Source organism: Solea solea, chromosome 18 (genome assembly GCF_958295425.1).
Source record: "Solea solea chromosome 18, fSolSol10.1, whole genome shotgun sequence".
Lineage (NCBI taxonomy): Eukaryota > Metazoa > Chordata > Actinopteri > Pleuronectiformes > Soleidae > Solea > Solea solea.
Window position 1 is genome coordinate 20,457,418 of NC_081151.1, and position 13,175 is coordinate 20,470,592.

The 13,175-nt window shown below is 44.3% G+C and overlaps 2 protein-coding genes across 6 annotated transcripts in view; both read right to left on the reverse strand.

Moving 5' to 3' along the window:
* LOC131444765 (doublecortin domain-containing protein 2C) overlaps window positions 1-13,175 on the reverse strand; it is a 303,607-nt gene that overhangs the window by 82,023 nt on the left and 208,409 nt on the right. For all 5 annotated transcript variants that reach the window (XM_058615394.1, XM_058615393.1, XM_058615391.1 and 2 more), the window contains one exon: window positions 6,454-6,537. The gene's annotated coding sequence lies outside the window, so the exon portion shown is untranslated. The remainder of the gene's footprint in view (window positions 1-6,453; window positions 6,538-13,175) is intronic.
* On the reverse strand, window positions 2,482-5,649 carry sox11a (SRY-box transcription factor 11a). Its single transcript, XM_058615396.1, has one exon. It carries the CDS (start codon window positions 5,469-5,471, stop codon window positions 4,353-4,355), a length of 1,119 nt encoding a protein of 372 aa, XP_058471379.1. The 5' UTR covers window positions 5,472-5,649; the 3' UTR covers window positions 2,482-4,352.

Sequence of the window (13,175 nt, forward strand, 5' to 3'; positions counted from 1 at the left end):
TCTCCTTGACTATCAGCAAGGGACCCGTGCACAACAGTGGGAATGACTACTTACTGCATAAGGTCATTATATCCAAGATTTCACGGGGGGGGGGAAATAGGCATCCCGGAATCCTACATGATAGAAAACTACATGTTTTCTCATCTGGATTCACGAGATAATAAATTATATTTATGGTCCAAATAGCTTTTTTTTCTTTCACCTGTTACGGTTCATATCACAGGACTCACAGGGGACCGACCGCTGGCGTGTCATTTCAGTGCTCTGTCACACAGCTTGCAGGGATGTGTGAGGCACCGGCGGTGTCGGGAACAGCGTGACACGCTTGTATAACAGAGCCAGAGCGGAGCCCGCGAGGACAGGAGCGGCGGCGGCGGCGTCGGCGCCCGTCCCGCTCGCTCTCTCTGCGACGGCAGATCTGGAGCAGATACCGTAAATCCTGTCTACTCGTCAATTAACAGACAGTAAACAGGTTTAAATTTAGGCACAGCGCCGCGCTGTTATTGTTATTATGAAGCCTCCGGCGTGGGGAGAGCGTATATCAGTATTCCCAGAGCAATATCAGACGGTCTCCCGCCGGGAGAGGAGGACCACGTGTGGCTCAGAGATGACACAACATGGAAGCTTTCTGCGCAGTGGCATAAGCTAAGCAATGATGTAATGCTTTCCGAGCTCACTGAGTGAGAGTCACTACACGGAGAGGGTGGGGGGGGGGAGGATGAGGAAATGGTAACTGGCTGGTTTTAACATCAGAGGAATTGTGTTGTTTTGCACTCGGATGACATTTTTGATGTCCACTTTTTTTGCAAAAGTGGAGACAAACCTCCAGCGCACAGTTCTGTGGCAAAGGTGTGACACACACACACACACACACACAGCTGTGAAATGCATGATTTAAAACAAGGGGATCGGAAATGACTTCCCTCTGTCGCCACGGTGTCCCGGATTCCTGCGGGGACGGTCGTCTCAGATCAGCGTCTCCCGAGCGTTTGCAGATTTCCATTTATTTATTTATTTATTTATTTAAGGAGGAAATAGGAGGGAAATTTCAACGGGTCACTAATTTCATTTCAACATGTACCGGTGGCATTAGCCCTGAGCAGATATTTCAGAGGAACACAAAATCAATGTTGAGATTCTATTGGGAATAGCCCTGGAACCCATTAGCAACTTTGACCAATAGGTCAGGTAAAGTAATAGCTAGATAAATGTTTTATTACAGATTTGCAAACTGGCTTAATGGGGGGGCCTGTACCTGTGCAGCCATGCATGGCAAATATTCATCATTAGATTCCACTGCTGTAATGAACACAGATCTGTCTGCGGCCAAGGCCGCTGGGCTCTTTATATATATATATAATATATATATATATATATATATATATATATATATATATATATATATACATATACATATACGTATATAAAAGAAGAAGGGAGGCTGCTGCATCTGTGCAAGCGATGCTATCGCCGCTAATGCTATTATGTGTGATATATGTTTTTCACTCGCTAAGTGCGTCTCATATGATGTCATACATCTGTGGCTGAGATGTGTGTTTCTCGCTTTTATTAATTCTGGTGATGAATGGCCGCCTTATCAGGGCCCGGCAGTCGCTCGCAGCTCATGCTCAGACTGATACAGGAGCTAGTCTGGGTCCTGTGTTCTCTGCGGTGATGCAATCAGCACAATATTACTCTTATATTAATGTATGTATGGTTTAAAGGAGCATTAATAGAGTTCATTTCCTTCAGTATTTGTGATACATGTCTTTTAAGGCTCTAAGAAGTGATATAATAAAAGAATTAGCTGTGGAATAGCTATTTTAAACCATTTTTACTGACCTACTAGCCCTGATCCCAGGAACATTGTGAAAGATTAGTGAACTTTGGCCCTCTCCGAGTGTACTTTTACATCTGAATTATGTTTCTCTACAACAGTATGTGCCGGGGACTACGTGCCATTGTTTCTCATATGTCTCATTCTTCACTCGGCCCTGTGTTTGCAGAGCTCCCCTCGCTGCTCCGCGCCGGACTCGCTGCTACTTTTCTGAATGGAGGCCAGACAGACCAAGAGCTGCCACATGCTGAGTGGAGCCGGCTCTTGTTTCCAGCCCCGTCTCCAAGGGAACGGCCGCGCTCGCCCAATCACATCGCTAAGCGCCTGCAAGCGGGGAATTCAATTTCTTAAAGCTGCAGTGTGCCTTTTTAAGAGGGGCGGCGGCTGTGGCGGCGGCGGGGGAGAGAGAGGTTGAGCAAAAGAGAGTACATTTGAATCAGTAAATCACCTCCACACTGTGGTTTACAAGTTTTTCCTTTTTTCCATTTTATTAAATGTGAATTCACATGTTAGTTTGAGCCCGTCCATTTGCGAATGCCCGCCTACATACAAAATAGGCGTCACTCAGGTCATCACATCCTTTTTCAAACGCAACAAATAACACATCTCGTGTACATATATTCACAAACTGAAAGGACAGTCGATGGTGGTAGGTACTTATTTATTAAAAGATGAGTCAGAGACAGGGTTCACACTTGGAATGTGAAGTAACTACTGCCTAGAACTCCCCAAACAAAACGTCTTGGCATATAATTAGGTCATATCCCAAAACCTTTTTTCCTTTTTTTTTTTTTGTTATCAAACAGACTTCATATGTAAGACCCACATAAAAATAAACAATATCTGCTTTTTTTTAAGTGCAAGAAATAAAAAATACAGGTTTATGGTTAATGTTTTTTTTTTAAGAAAAGAAGGCAGTCTTCAGTTTTTAAAATAAAGTTTCATTTCATGAAACAGGGCTATGGAATGTTCTTTTTTTGCTTGCCTGTGAACCTAATGCCAGACCACCACTCAATCAGACGATGCCCTCCCCCCCCCTTTTTTTTTTCTTCCTTCTTTTTTTTTTTGCAGAACTCGTTCTCCCCCAAAAATTTCCAGTCAGATTCCGAACTGTTTTGGTATCAATTGTGCCCACAACCCAATCCAATGTGTCGAACAACATTCAAATTTGTTTTATATTTGTCAGTGTATAAAGTATGCATCACACCATGAGGCCATATTTACTGTTTTGTATCAGTTCCAGCTGATTTGTTTATTTTCTCTTTTCCATTTTTCTGCCTAGACAGGCTTTTCAGCATCATAACATGAAATGATGTTGACAGTGCACAAGTCTGTTTCTCCATCACTTGCTACAATTGTATGATGGTCTGTATCTTAAGAGTATATATTGCACAAAAAATGAGAGGGGGGAAAAAACAGTATGTGCCATAAAAAATACCAAAATCCAGTTTCACACCTGCGATCGGGACCCATCCACATATCACGAGTATGATATACATAAACTCCTAACTTTACTATATTACAGTACATATACAATCTTGAAACTAGTTCCAGCTCTGAGGTATGTGTTCCCCATGATGCCATTGTATCGTCTACAAATACTCAACAAATCTGCTCTACAACTGTACAAAAACCTAGTTTAAAATCACAAGGCATTTTTGATGCAAGTCTTAATTTAACTTAATCCTTAAAACCAGGACTCCCTTGCATGCTAGAAACAAATGATAAAGGGACGAAGTGCCTGAAACTCACTGAAAAGCACAGTAAGAACATTCCCTTTGTTTAACTGTACAAAAATATGCCTGAAAATATCTTACTTTTCTTTTAAAAAGATGAGGTCTGTTATGTATCAAAATGTTTCCCCTCCACACCTGTAGTCTGCAGAGGTTTAGGCTGCGTACTTTACCAAAACCAGGAGGTAAACGGATAAACAGTTACAAAAAAGAAACAAACATTTGCGGCATTTAGAAATTACATAAACCGTTGTAAAGGAACGTCCTGAACAATTTTTTTTTTGTCAGTTCACAGATTTGCTTCGAGTCAGTCCACACAGTCCGTTTTCAGCTCCCTGCAGTTTTGATTTTATTTTTTGTTTGTTTGTTTGTTTGTTTGAAGAGGATAAGATGCATAGAAGTTCACATGTTTTTCCCTTTTGTGGTCTGTTTCAGCTGAGCAGTGAATTCAGACCGGCGAGGGGAAAAATCCATAAAACCCTGTCATGCTGCTGCCAGAAAAAAAGTCTGCAGACTTTTGCTGTTTTGCTGCTGCTGTTGTTGTTGTTGTTGTTGTTGTTTTTTGCTACCAGCTTCATAAGCATCTCATTCCTCAAACCTCACCTCGCCTCCTGGTCGTCCACCTTCCTCCAGGACACTTCAGAAAAAAAAACCCACAGGAGGCAGGACTCAGGACAACTTGACCAGGACACATGTATAATTTCATTGCTCCCTTCTCTCTGTTATTACAAGAGGAACTTTTCCCCCCTCTCTCTCTCTCTCTCTTTCCTCTCTCTCTTAATTCAGTATGTGAAGACCAGGTCGGAAAAGTTCGCCTCCAGCCAGTCCCCGGCAATCATCTCACTGAGTTCTGGCGTGCAATAGTCTGGGAATTCAAAGTGAGAGCCCAGGCTGCCCTCACTGAAAGAGTCCAGGTCCTTATCCACAAGAGACAGGGAGAGGTTTCCTGAATTGGGGTTGCCCAGCTCGGAGCCTGGGACGCTGGGGGCGAAATTCAAACTAAAGTCAAACAGCAAATCGTCCGCGTCCTCTCCGGAAGAGGAGCTGCTGCTGCTGCTGGAGGAAGAAGAGGAGGAGGAGGATGTGGAGACCGACCTGGAGGATGCTGGTGAGACAGAAGCAGCGTGCAATGCGCTCTGCTTGGTAATGTTTTTGATATTGTAAAAGAGTCTGTTATTGGTGTTCCGCACCTCTTCGTACATGCTCGTCCCCTCGGACTCCGCCGAGGAGCTCAAAGTTGGACTCGCGGGAACTTTGGCTACATTGTACGGCCTCAGTCGCTCCTCGTCCCCGGTCTTAATCCCCATCCGGTAGTCCTCTTCGTAGTCGTCGTCGTCCTCCTCGTCGGTGAGCTCACTTTTCACAGTCTTTGCAACTTTTAAGCTGGGGAACACGCAGTCCTCGCTGCTGTAGCCGCCGTGCGAGGACTTGGAGCCGCTCTTGCTCTTTATCTTTGAGCACTTCTTGCTGGGGTTCTTTGCGATTTTGCCGCACTTCTCCGGAGACGGCGCGGCGGATTTCGTCGAGGAGTCGAGCTTTGGTTTTTTCTTGGGTCTGTACTTGTAGTCGGGGTAGTCGGCCATGTGTTTTAGCCGCAGCCGCTCGGCTTCTCTGATGAACGGGATCTTCTCGCTGTCCTTCAGCATCTTCCACCGCTTCCCCAGGCGCTTGGAAATCTCCGCGTTGTGCATGTCCGGCGACTGCTCCATGATCTTCCTCCGCTCGATTTTGGACCACACCATAAATGCATTCATGGGTCTCTTGATGTGACCGGTGGCGGTCTTGCACCAGTCCGGGTTTATCGCCACGGGGCTGCATGCCATAAATTCACTCTCCTCGGAGTCGGTAGCCTCCCTGGACATGCTCCCGTCCGTCTCGCTGTTGTCCGTGTGCTGCACCATTGTTTCCCCCCCGTGTTCCGAGTCACTTCTGTGTCCGGACGCTGCAGTGTCTCGAACAGCCTCCACGCACACTGCCCAAGACCGCTCAGCACTCTGCGTTTGCGCCGGGGTTCGTCCACGTCCTCCTGCGTAAATGTGTCTCTCAAGCTCTGCACTCTTTTTCCAGAGTTACAAACTGCCTTCTTAACTAGTTATCGGCTTTTTCATCTCCCCTGCGTCACACCCCGCCACCCAATCACGTCCCTTCCACTCCGCCCTGCAGACTCTATCCAAGACTCCCCTTAACCCTTTTTATTCCTCCCTCCCGTGCGCTCATTGGAGTGGAGGTGGGGATTTGTGGAACACAGTGTCTGGGGCAACACGCCGGGCGAGACAGGCATATTAAACACACAGTTTGCACTGAGCGCTCCTGAGATCCACACCGCTCACCATTACGCGCGCAGAAATACAGCATGTTGACTTATTTTTAAGAGCGAAATAATCATATTTATGTGAATAATGTGATGTTTTCCTCCTCCAGACTTGGCTCAGTGGATATGCGTCTGGAGGAAAACGTGTAGGCTGTGTGATTATTTGCTCCCCCACCGCCTTGTGTTGAAAACTGAGGGTGGCGCTGTTGAAGGCGCATGGATGAGTCTGTGCCTCACTGCTGCACAAGGATACATTACTATAGCAGCTGCTAATGGCTTGATTCTTTCATTTAGTTTGGTATAACCCCACACAGTTAACACTTGTATCTTAGTGGCCCAAGTGTGAACACATTCACCCCCCCCCCCCCTCCCCTTTCCTGTTTATTTCCTGGTGTTTATATTTGAATGCTAGAAAATAGGTCAGTGGCACATGCTGCTGCAGAGCTCTTGTTTATCATGTTAGTGTCAGCACGTGTGATAGTTTCACTGATAACAACCCAGCTCTGAGCTGAAATATACACATGCTGTGTATAAAATACACCTTTTCACAGAAATATCCAAAATGTACTCACAGTTTTTCGTGATTCGATCGTCGCCACGTTCGACAGTTCACCGACCACACGCGCGTCCGCAGGCGCTCACCCGCAACTGGGAACCTATTGAAAGAGAGCAACTGTCAATCACGTGTGAATCATAATTTACACAGTTGACAGTTTATGTTCTTTTGAAGACCTGAAAAAGGAGCTCAGGAAAAATGTTTACTGGCAATATAAATCAAGTGAGAATAGGGCCGGGCAGTAGTTCAATAACAATATATATCACAATGCATCTTTTTTTTGTATTTGTGATGTAACAGAGGGTCAATATATGGATATAATGTTAATATATGTAGTCACTTTTGAATGTTTTAGTGTGAAATGAAAAGTATTTGTTGTTTTCAGCCCATAAATATCTAAAAAAGGTATATCAGTCTTATATAATCTGACATTTACGATGATAATTAACATTTTTGGCTGCATCTCTCAGCCTTGAGTGAGGAGTATAAGTCTCATTTTCCCACTATAGGAGAGTTAAGATCATTTTCTCATAGATTTCCATTTGCAAAACAAATGGAGTCACTCCCTGGTGGCCATGACCATCCACACTACTTCTTGGGGCTTTCCCCCCCCCCACTTTTCAAACTGGAAGTCAATTTTTCTATACCATACAGTCTATGTTTGATCACTTATCCATTTGGGTTAACGCCCCTGTGTACACCACGTGCAGAGAAGGCAACAGCAATCATTCAGATGGCATGAATTTTGGCTGCGCAGTCTCGAGTTTTGAGTTCATACAGTCAAGCACGGATGCAAGGCTCCCTGCTGAGTTTGCTGTGTCAAGAGGCGGGCGTATACGCATGGAGCTGGCGTCTACTGCACCCCCTCCTCCCCGCTGGCTCTGGGTGGTAGCCAGCAGTGCTATTGGAGGCTGGGGCGATAAGGCGTCCTGCCTTTTTTTTTTTCCTCCTCTCTGCTTCGTCCCCTAGAGGGCAATCACTTACCCTTTTGAAACCCTCCCCCCACCCAGCCACCTTATTTTCCCCAGCTGGGGCTTAAGAAGTGTCTCTGATACAGAGAGAGAGAGAGAGAGGTAGATAGAAAAGCAGAGTGAGGAGACGGGGAAAAGGGGGGAGACAAGGGTATGGAGATGGAGGCAGTTTTAGGGAGAGAAATGCTCAAAGGCAGGGGTGCGTTTGGCTTTCCATCCTCGGAGAAGTGAGGCAGCCGTGTGTCTGTGTCTCCCTCAGACAGAGATAGGCCTGAAATGCTTTATCATGACCACCCTGTGCTGATTAAGCCTTATCAGATATATGTGTCAGAGCAGGAGTCTCAGGAGGTTGGCACATGCACATGCATGTTTTACTGTCAGCATCGGGTTCTTTTCCCCAGATGGATCCACGCGAGGGGTATTTGATCTCTCGATCGTTGCAGATATGGCTCGGAGAGATTATTTCAAACGCATTTATAGTGTTGTGTCACATATAGGTTTAATGTGCAAGCACAGATTCAAGGAAATTGGAGGGGATAAAGCGACATATTTATGATTTTCCAAGAATATACTCACAGAAATGAAAAAAAATATCACTCGTTTGATACAAAGTGATTACCTGCAGTGTGTTTTTTTTTTTTAAAACCCCATTATGGCCCCTTGTCTATCTCATCCCAGCCTGCTCCAGCCAACCTTATCTCTTTATATGATGGTTTAATGCTGGACATGAATCACAGGACCGCTTAATGATGAGCGTGCAGGGTGGTTGTCCTGCTCATTAGCATGGCTCATTATTGGCTGTGAATGAGGTGCTGGTGTCAGCCTATGAGTCATCATAGGGAGGGTCTCATCGCCATGTCTGCCTCACTCACCCCCACCCCTCCCCCCCTCCCCCGCTGCCCCTTCACACCCACCCGACTGCTTTATTCAGTGACTGGTGATCAGAGTGGAGAGAAAGGAGGGAGAGGGAGTTGTGGGACAGTGAAACATGTTGTGTTCTCATTTCATTTTCACTGCAGAGATTATATATGATTAAACATTGAAAACACACACACACACACACACACAGAGCTGCATTATCACCGTGTGATTTCTAATACCATTCACTTTCCAATATCCCACAGGCAGATGTTTTTAATGCTTATTGCTTATGTGCTGCTTTCCATGTCAGGGGAGAGCACATTTTATTCCCGGGCAATGGAGTGTTGAATTAAGTGATGGTTTTCATGCCCAAACATCGAAAGAGCATTTCAGGGGAAACAATTCCCTTTGCATTGCTTATCTAAAAGCCCCCCAAAGCAGCTGCTGCTCTCACAAAGGGTCAGTGAAGCGTTAGATCAATACTAACCCTGGCTAGAGGCTATCTGATGCTCAAAATGCATGGATCCATCTCCTCTGCATAGCCCTAAGACAGGTGTGGACTTCTGGAAGCCACTATCTGATGGCTTCACAATGGTTCATGGGGGGGATAAAGCGGGGGGGGGGGGGTGAGGAAAGGGGGTTTGTTTTGGTAGCACATGAAAACACAAATTAACTTTTCTCCTGACAGACACATTCTTACAGAGTATCCTCAGTGCTCGGGTTATAGTGTTTATTGCCAGGCAGTCACTTAGTGGTAATCTGGTGCTGTGCATAGTCATTTACGTTACAAGTTCCGCAGGTTTTCAAGTTGTATTTGATACATTCACACGTCTTTTTTTTTTTTTTTTCCTCAGACTCAAAGTCCTCTCTCTCTCCAGGCGGAGGATTGAGGGGGAAAACTCAAAATCTGCTCATCTGTCGTGGGATTTATAGTTTGTGCGCTTGTTGGCAGTTCCTGCGAAAACCATTTTGTTGCCTTTAAAATGTGAGATGACACTAAAGCGAGTTGCGTCAGCTGCGGCATAATTCATTTTGCTGGCCAGCCGCCTTCAATATGGTCTCATTCCTGAAGGAACATGCTCGTCTTCTCCCCCCCCCCCCCCCGTTTCAAGATAAGAAGAGCTTTGACAATGAGGAGGATCTCACAGCAGTTTGGAGATTGTTGTTTCACCACAAGTGTTTGGTGCCTCGGAGGCCATTTTATGCCTTGTTGTTGCTTTACATTTTCGACTCAATGCAAATGTATCTCCGGGGTGTCAGATTCTTTGTTGACCTCCTTGATGTGGTCTGTGGCTCTCAAGGCCCAATGCTTAGCAGATACTTGAGAGTGGAGTATCTTGTCGTGAATGTAAACAGCCCCGTGCTTGAGTACTGTGCTGGACTGTTTGTCACAGGGGGCACACAAACACAATCAGAGGCCATAACTGCCCTGAGACTGTGTCGACGTGTAAATGCAACAACCCTGTTCTTATTTAAAAGGAGCAAACACTGAATTAAGTCCACGGGTCTGCGCTGATGTTTTATTTGTAGATTTGATGAGAACTAACTTCTAAGTGAGAAACATTGCTGTATTTCTTATAAAAAAACAGGATATACACTCACTGACTTGAATTCAGTGTATTTATCTAATCACAACATGTTTTGGAATTATTTACTTATTAAGGCTGAATATACTTAATAATAATTTGACTTTTAAAAAAAAACAATATGATATTTTCTCTTTTTTTTTCACCATCCTCCATAAACCCGAGAGAGAGTTGAGGGTGAACACCCCAGGTGATCAGCCGTCTTTGGGAACCATCAACCAGTGTTCACAGTCATTTAAATCACACTTTCTTCCCCATTCTGATGCTACTGTGGAAGATTTGCAGGTCATCCTGGCCACGCCTACATGCCTAATGCATGTAGATGAGATATTTGTCTTCACAGATGTACCTAATAAATGTATGCACTTAATTCAGCTAGGTACCTGAACTGTAAATATCTAAATATTTCTTGTTTATGCCACTCCCACTACATTTTAGTTGGCAAATGTTATACGTACAGTAGTATAGTGTACCATCACAGTTTACAGTTTAGATTACACTTTGTTTGCAGTCTCAGATTACAGACAAAAGCTAATTATTAGCTGAACAGACCAAACTTTGACATGCTACATTATTTAGATAGCACTAATATTTGACGCTTTAACGGCAAAAATACGTAAATAGAATATGACATAATACTGTATAACAACAACACACAAGTCTACTTTAAAATTTGGATGCTCTTACTTTTTACTTTTTAAATTTTGCTTACCCCGTCTGTTTGACACTTGCTCCTGTTAGCGTAACTGTTAGCAAAGATGGCGGACACTGTTTACATTCTGGGAATGAGGTCACAAAGGTAACAAAATAAAGAATAGCTTCTTTCTTTTTTTGTTACGTGCCCACCAGTGACACTTGGTCCTTTTAGCGTAACTGTTAGCAAAGATGGCGGACACTGTTTACATTCTGGTGAATAAGGTCACAAAGGTAACAAAATAAAGAATAGCTTCTTTCTTTTTTTGTTTTACCTGCCCACCAGTGACACTTGGTCCTTTTAGCGTAACTGTTAGCAAAGATGGCGGACACTGTTTACATTCTGGTGAATAAGGTCACAAAGGTAACAAAATAAAGAATAGCTTCTTTCTTTTTTTGTTACGTGCCCACCAGTGACACTTGGTCCTGTTAGCATAACTGTTAGCAAAGAGCAAACATTCTGGGAATGAGGGGAAAAAAATGAAGATATTTCTCAACTGAGGTTGGGAAGCACAATTTTTCAAAATATTACCCCTATTCTAGTAACACAAAGCTAAATGCTAAGTATTCCTCTAAGTAATAATATAATAATACTCACATGACCACTCTGACGTGCATTAAACCACAGAGGACGACTATAAACCGTGAGCCTTGAGGATCCGTGTGGGTGTCGGACATTTGTAACTGAATACTATTAAACCCAGCACTGGGATTATATGTGAAATAGCAATGTATTAGCCGGCAACATTTAGCCAGTGAACAGGCGAGAGCTTTGGTTTTTAAACGAGTGCGTGAAGTGTTTCCCGCCTCACTTCCTGTCTCTTCCTCTGCCTCCGTCCCCACTTCACCGCCGCTGCCCCACAGAGCAGCATGAGGAGATGACATCATCTGCCCCACACAGTACAGTGTGTCCTACAGTAATCATATTGCCGTGTCATTCCCCATAAGCTGCGGCTATTTAAATCCTTTAATTATCCACCGGCAGCACTGAAGCGCTGTTTATTGTAAAAGTCCGGCGAAGCTGGTTGTGTATCGTACATTTGTGTCTTGTGTTAATAAACTTGTGTGGAGGGAGAGGCCTCGGGGCGCTCGCAGCCACTGTAATGAGAGTGTGTTTAGTCTGCAGACTGTGTAGGACTAATGCTGATGGATTGTATGGCTACAGGTCAGGTCTTGCTCTCTCTCTCTCACACACTGGTGTCGACTACAGAATGAGCAGGGGAAAGTTTCATTTGTGCGATGTGGGAAACATAATCATCCGACTTTATAAGCATGTTAGGAAGAGCTACATGAAATGACTTTAAGACGTGTAAAAAAAAAAAAACATTTACGGTGAGTTAGTTGTCGTCATTTTGTCACGGTGGATGAAACATAATATCAAAACATGATATTTGTCCTCGGACAAAACAGATCACATTTATCCAGTCGATTTCTAAGAAGCGAGGGGACTTTTCCCAGTGAAGTCGTGCTGCTCCGCTTCCCCGCTGACCGGCCCAGACTTGCCCTCTCCCAAGATAAGATAGTGTTGACTACAAGCCACTCTGCGGAGAGACTTGTGAGGGGGGCCTCCACTGTGCTTAGTCACCCTCAGACGCATCCTGTGCTCTGAAGTTTTACTGGTTTATGATCTTTGCACCACCAGTCGAATAGTGACAGTTCAAAGCGGCATGACAAATTGAGAATCCATGCCCCGTGGACAAATCTCCGGCAGCATTGTGTTAGGTCCTGAAGGCTTTATAATTAGAAGGCAGAATAGCCCAGAATTAAAGTCAGGGACTATTACTTACATTTTGCTCTTGATGGTTCGCTCGCATTCCTTTTATTGATACTTATGGTTAACTCATTACTGTAAAACGCCTTAATAAACTGTAATAATAACCGCACTTAGAAAGTACTGTGCCTTTAAGCTCTGACTGTTGAAATATTATTGGATCTCTTGGACCCTAAATCTAACACAATGGTGGCTTACCTCTAATTGTTTATTTCTCGGTTGAAAAATGAACGAACGGAGATTTAGCCACAAGCCCCAACACGGCCGGACAAAAGACGACATTGCGGAAAATCAGCCGCATCAATCAGGCTTTAACCTTGAAAACAAAAACAGGATGAAATGGACCCACAGAGAGAGACAAACACCTGAAGTAAATCTGAGCATTCACTCTTGTTTGAACAGTGAGCAGATAAGATAGCTCAAAGTTATCAGCCCCAAGATGAATTCCCAGAGGAACCCCTAGCCGAGGTTTCATCAATGCGGTGGGAGGGAGAAAATCAATCCCTCAAAAGCACATATTGTGACAAATAACCGCCTAAAACTGAAGTGAAATTAGTTTGTCCCTTCAGCAACCTTTAGTCAGTCAGTAACCAGACATTTTTCAGAAGACAAAAACCATGTCAGGAAGTTTTCTTACTCCTGCATGATGATAAAACGCACCAAGTAAACACCGTACGACTTTGTAAACATAATTAAAATCATGTGGGCCAGAATGAAAACATACTTCTTTCTTTTTTTTCCAGTTGTGGGGCCAACTCTGGCGATGTCGCACACCACTCTGAAATCAGATACAGTAGCCTTTGGCCTTTAATCCCCCGCTCACTCATCACATTCATGCACTCGTTCACTTTGGTGC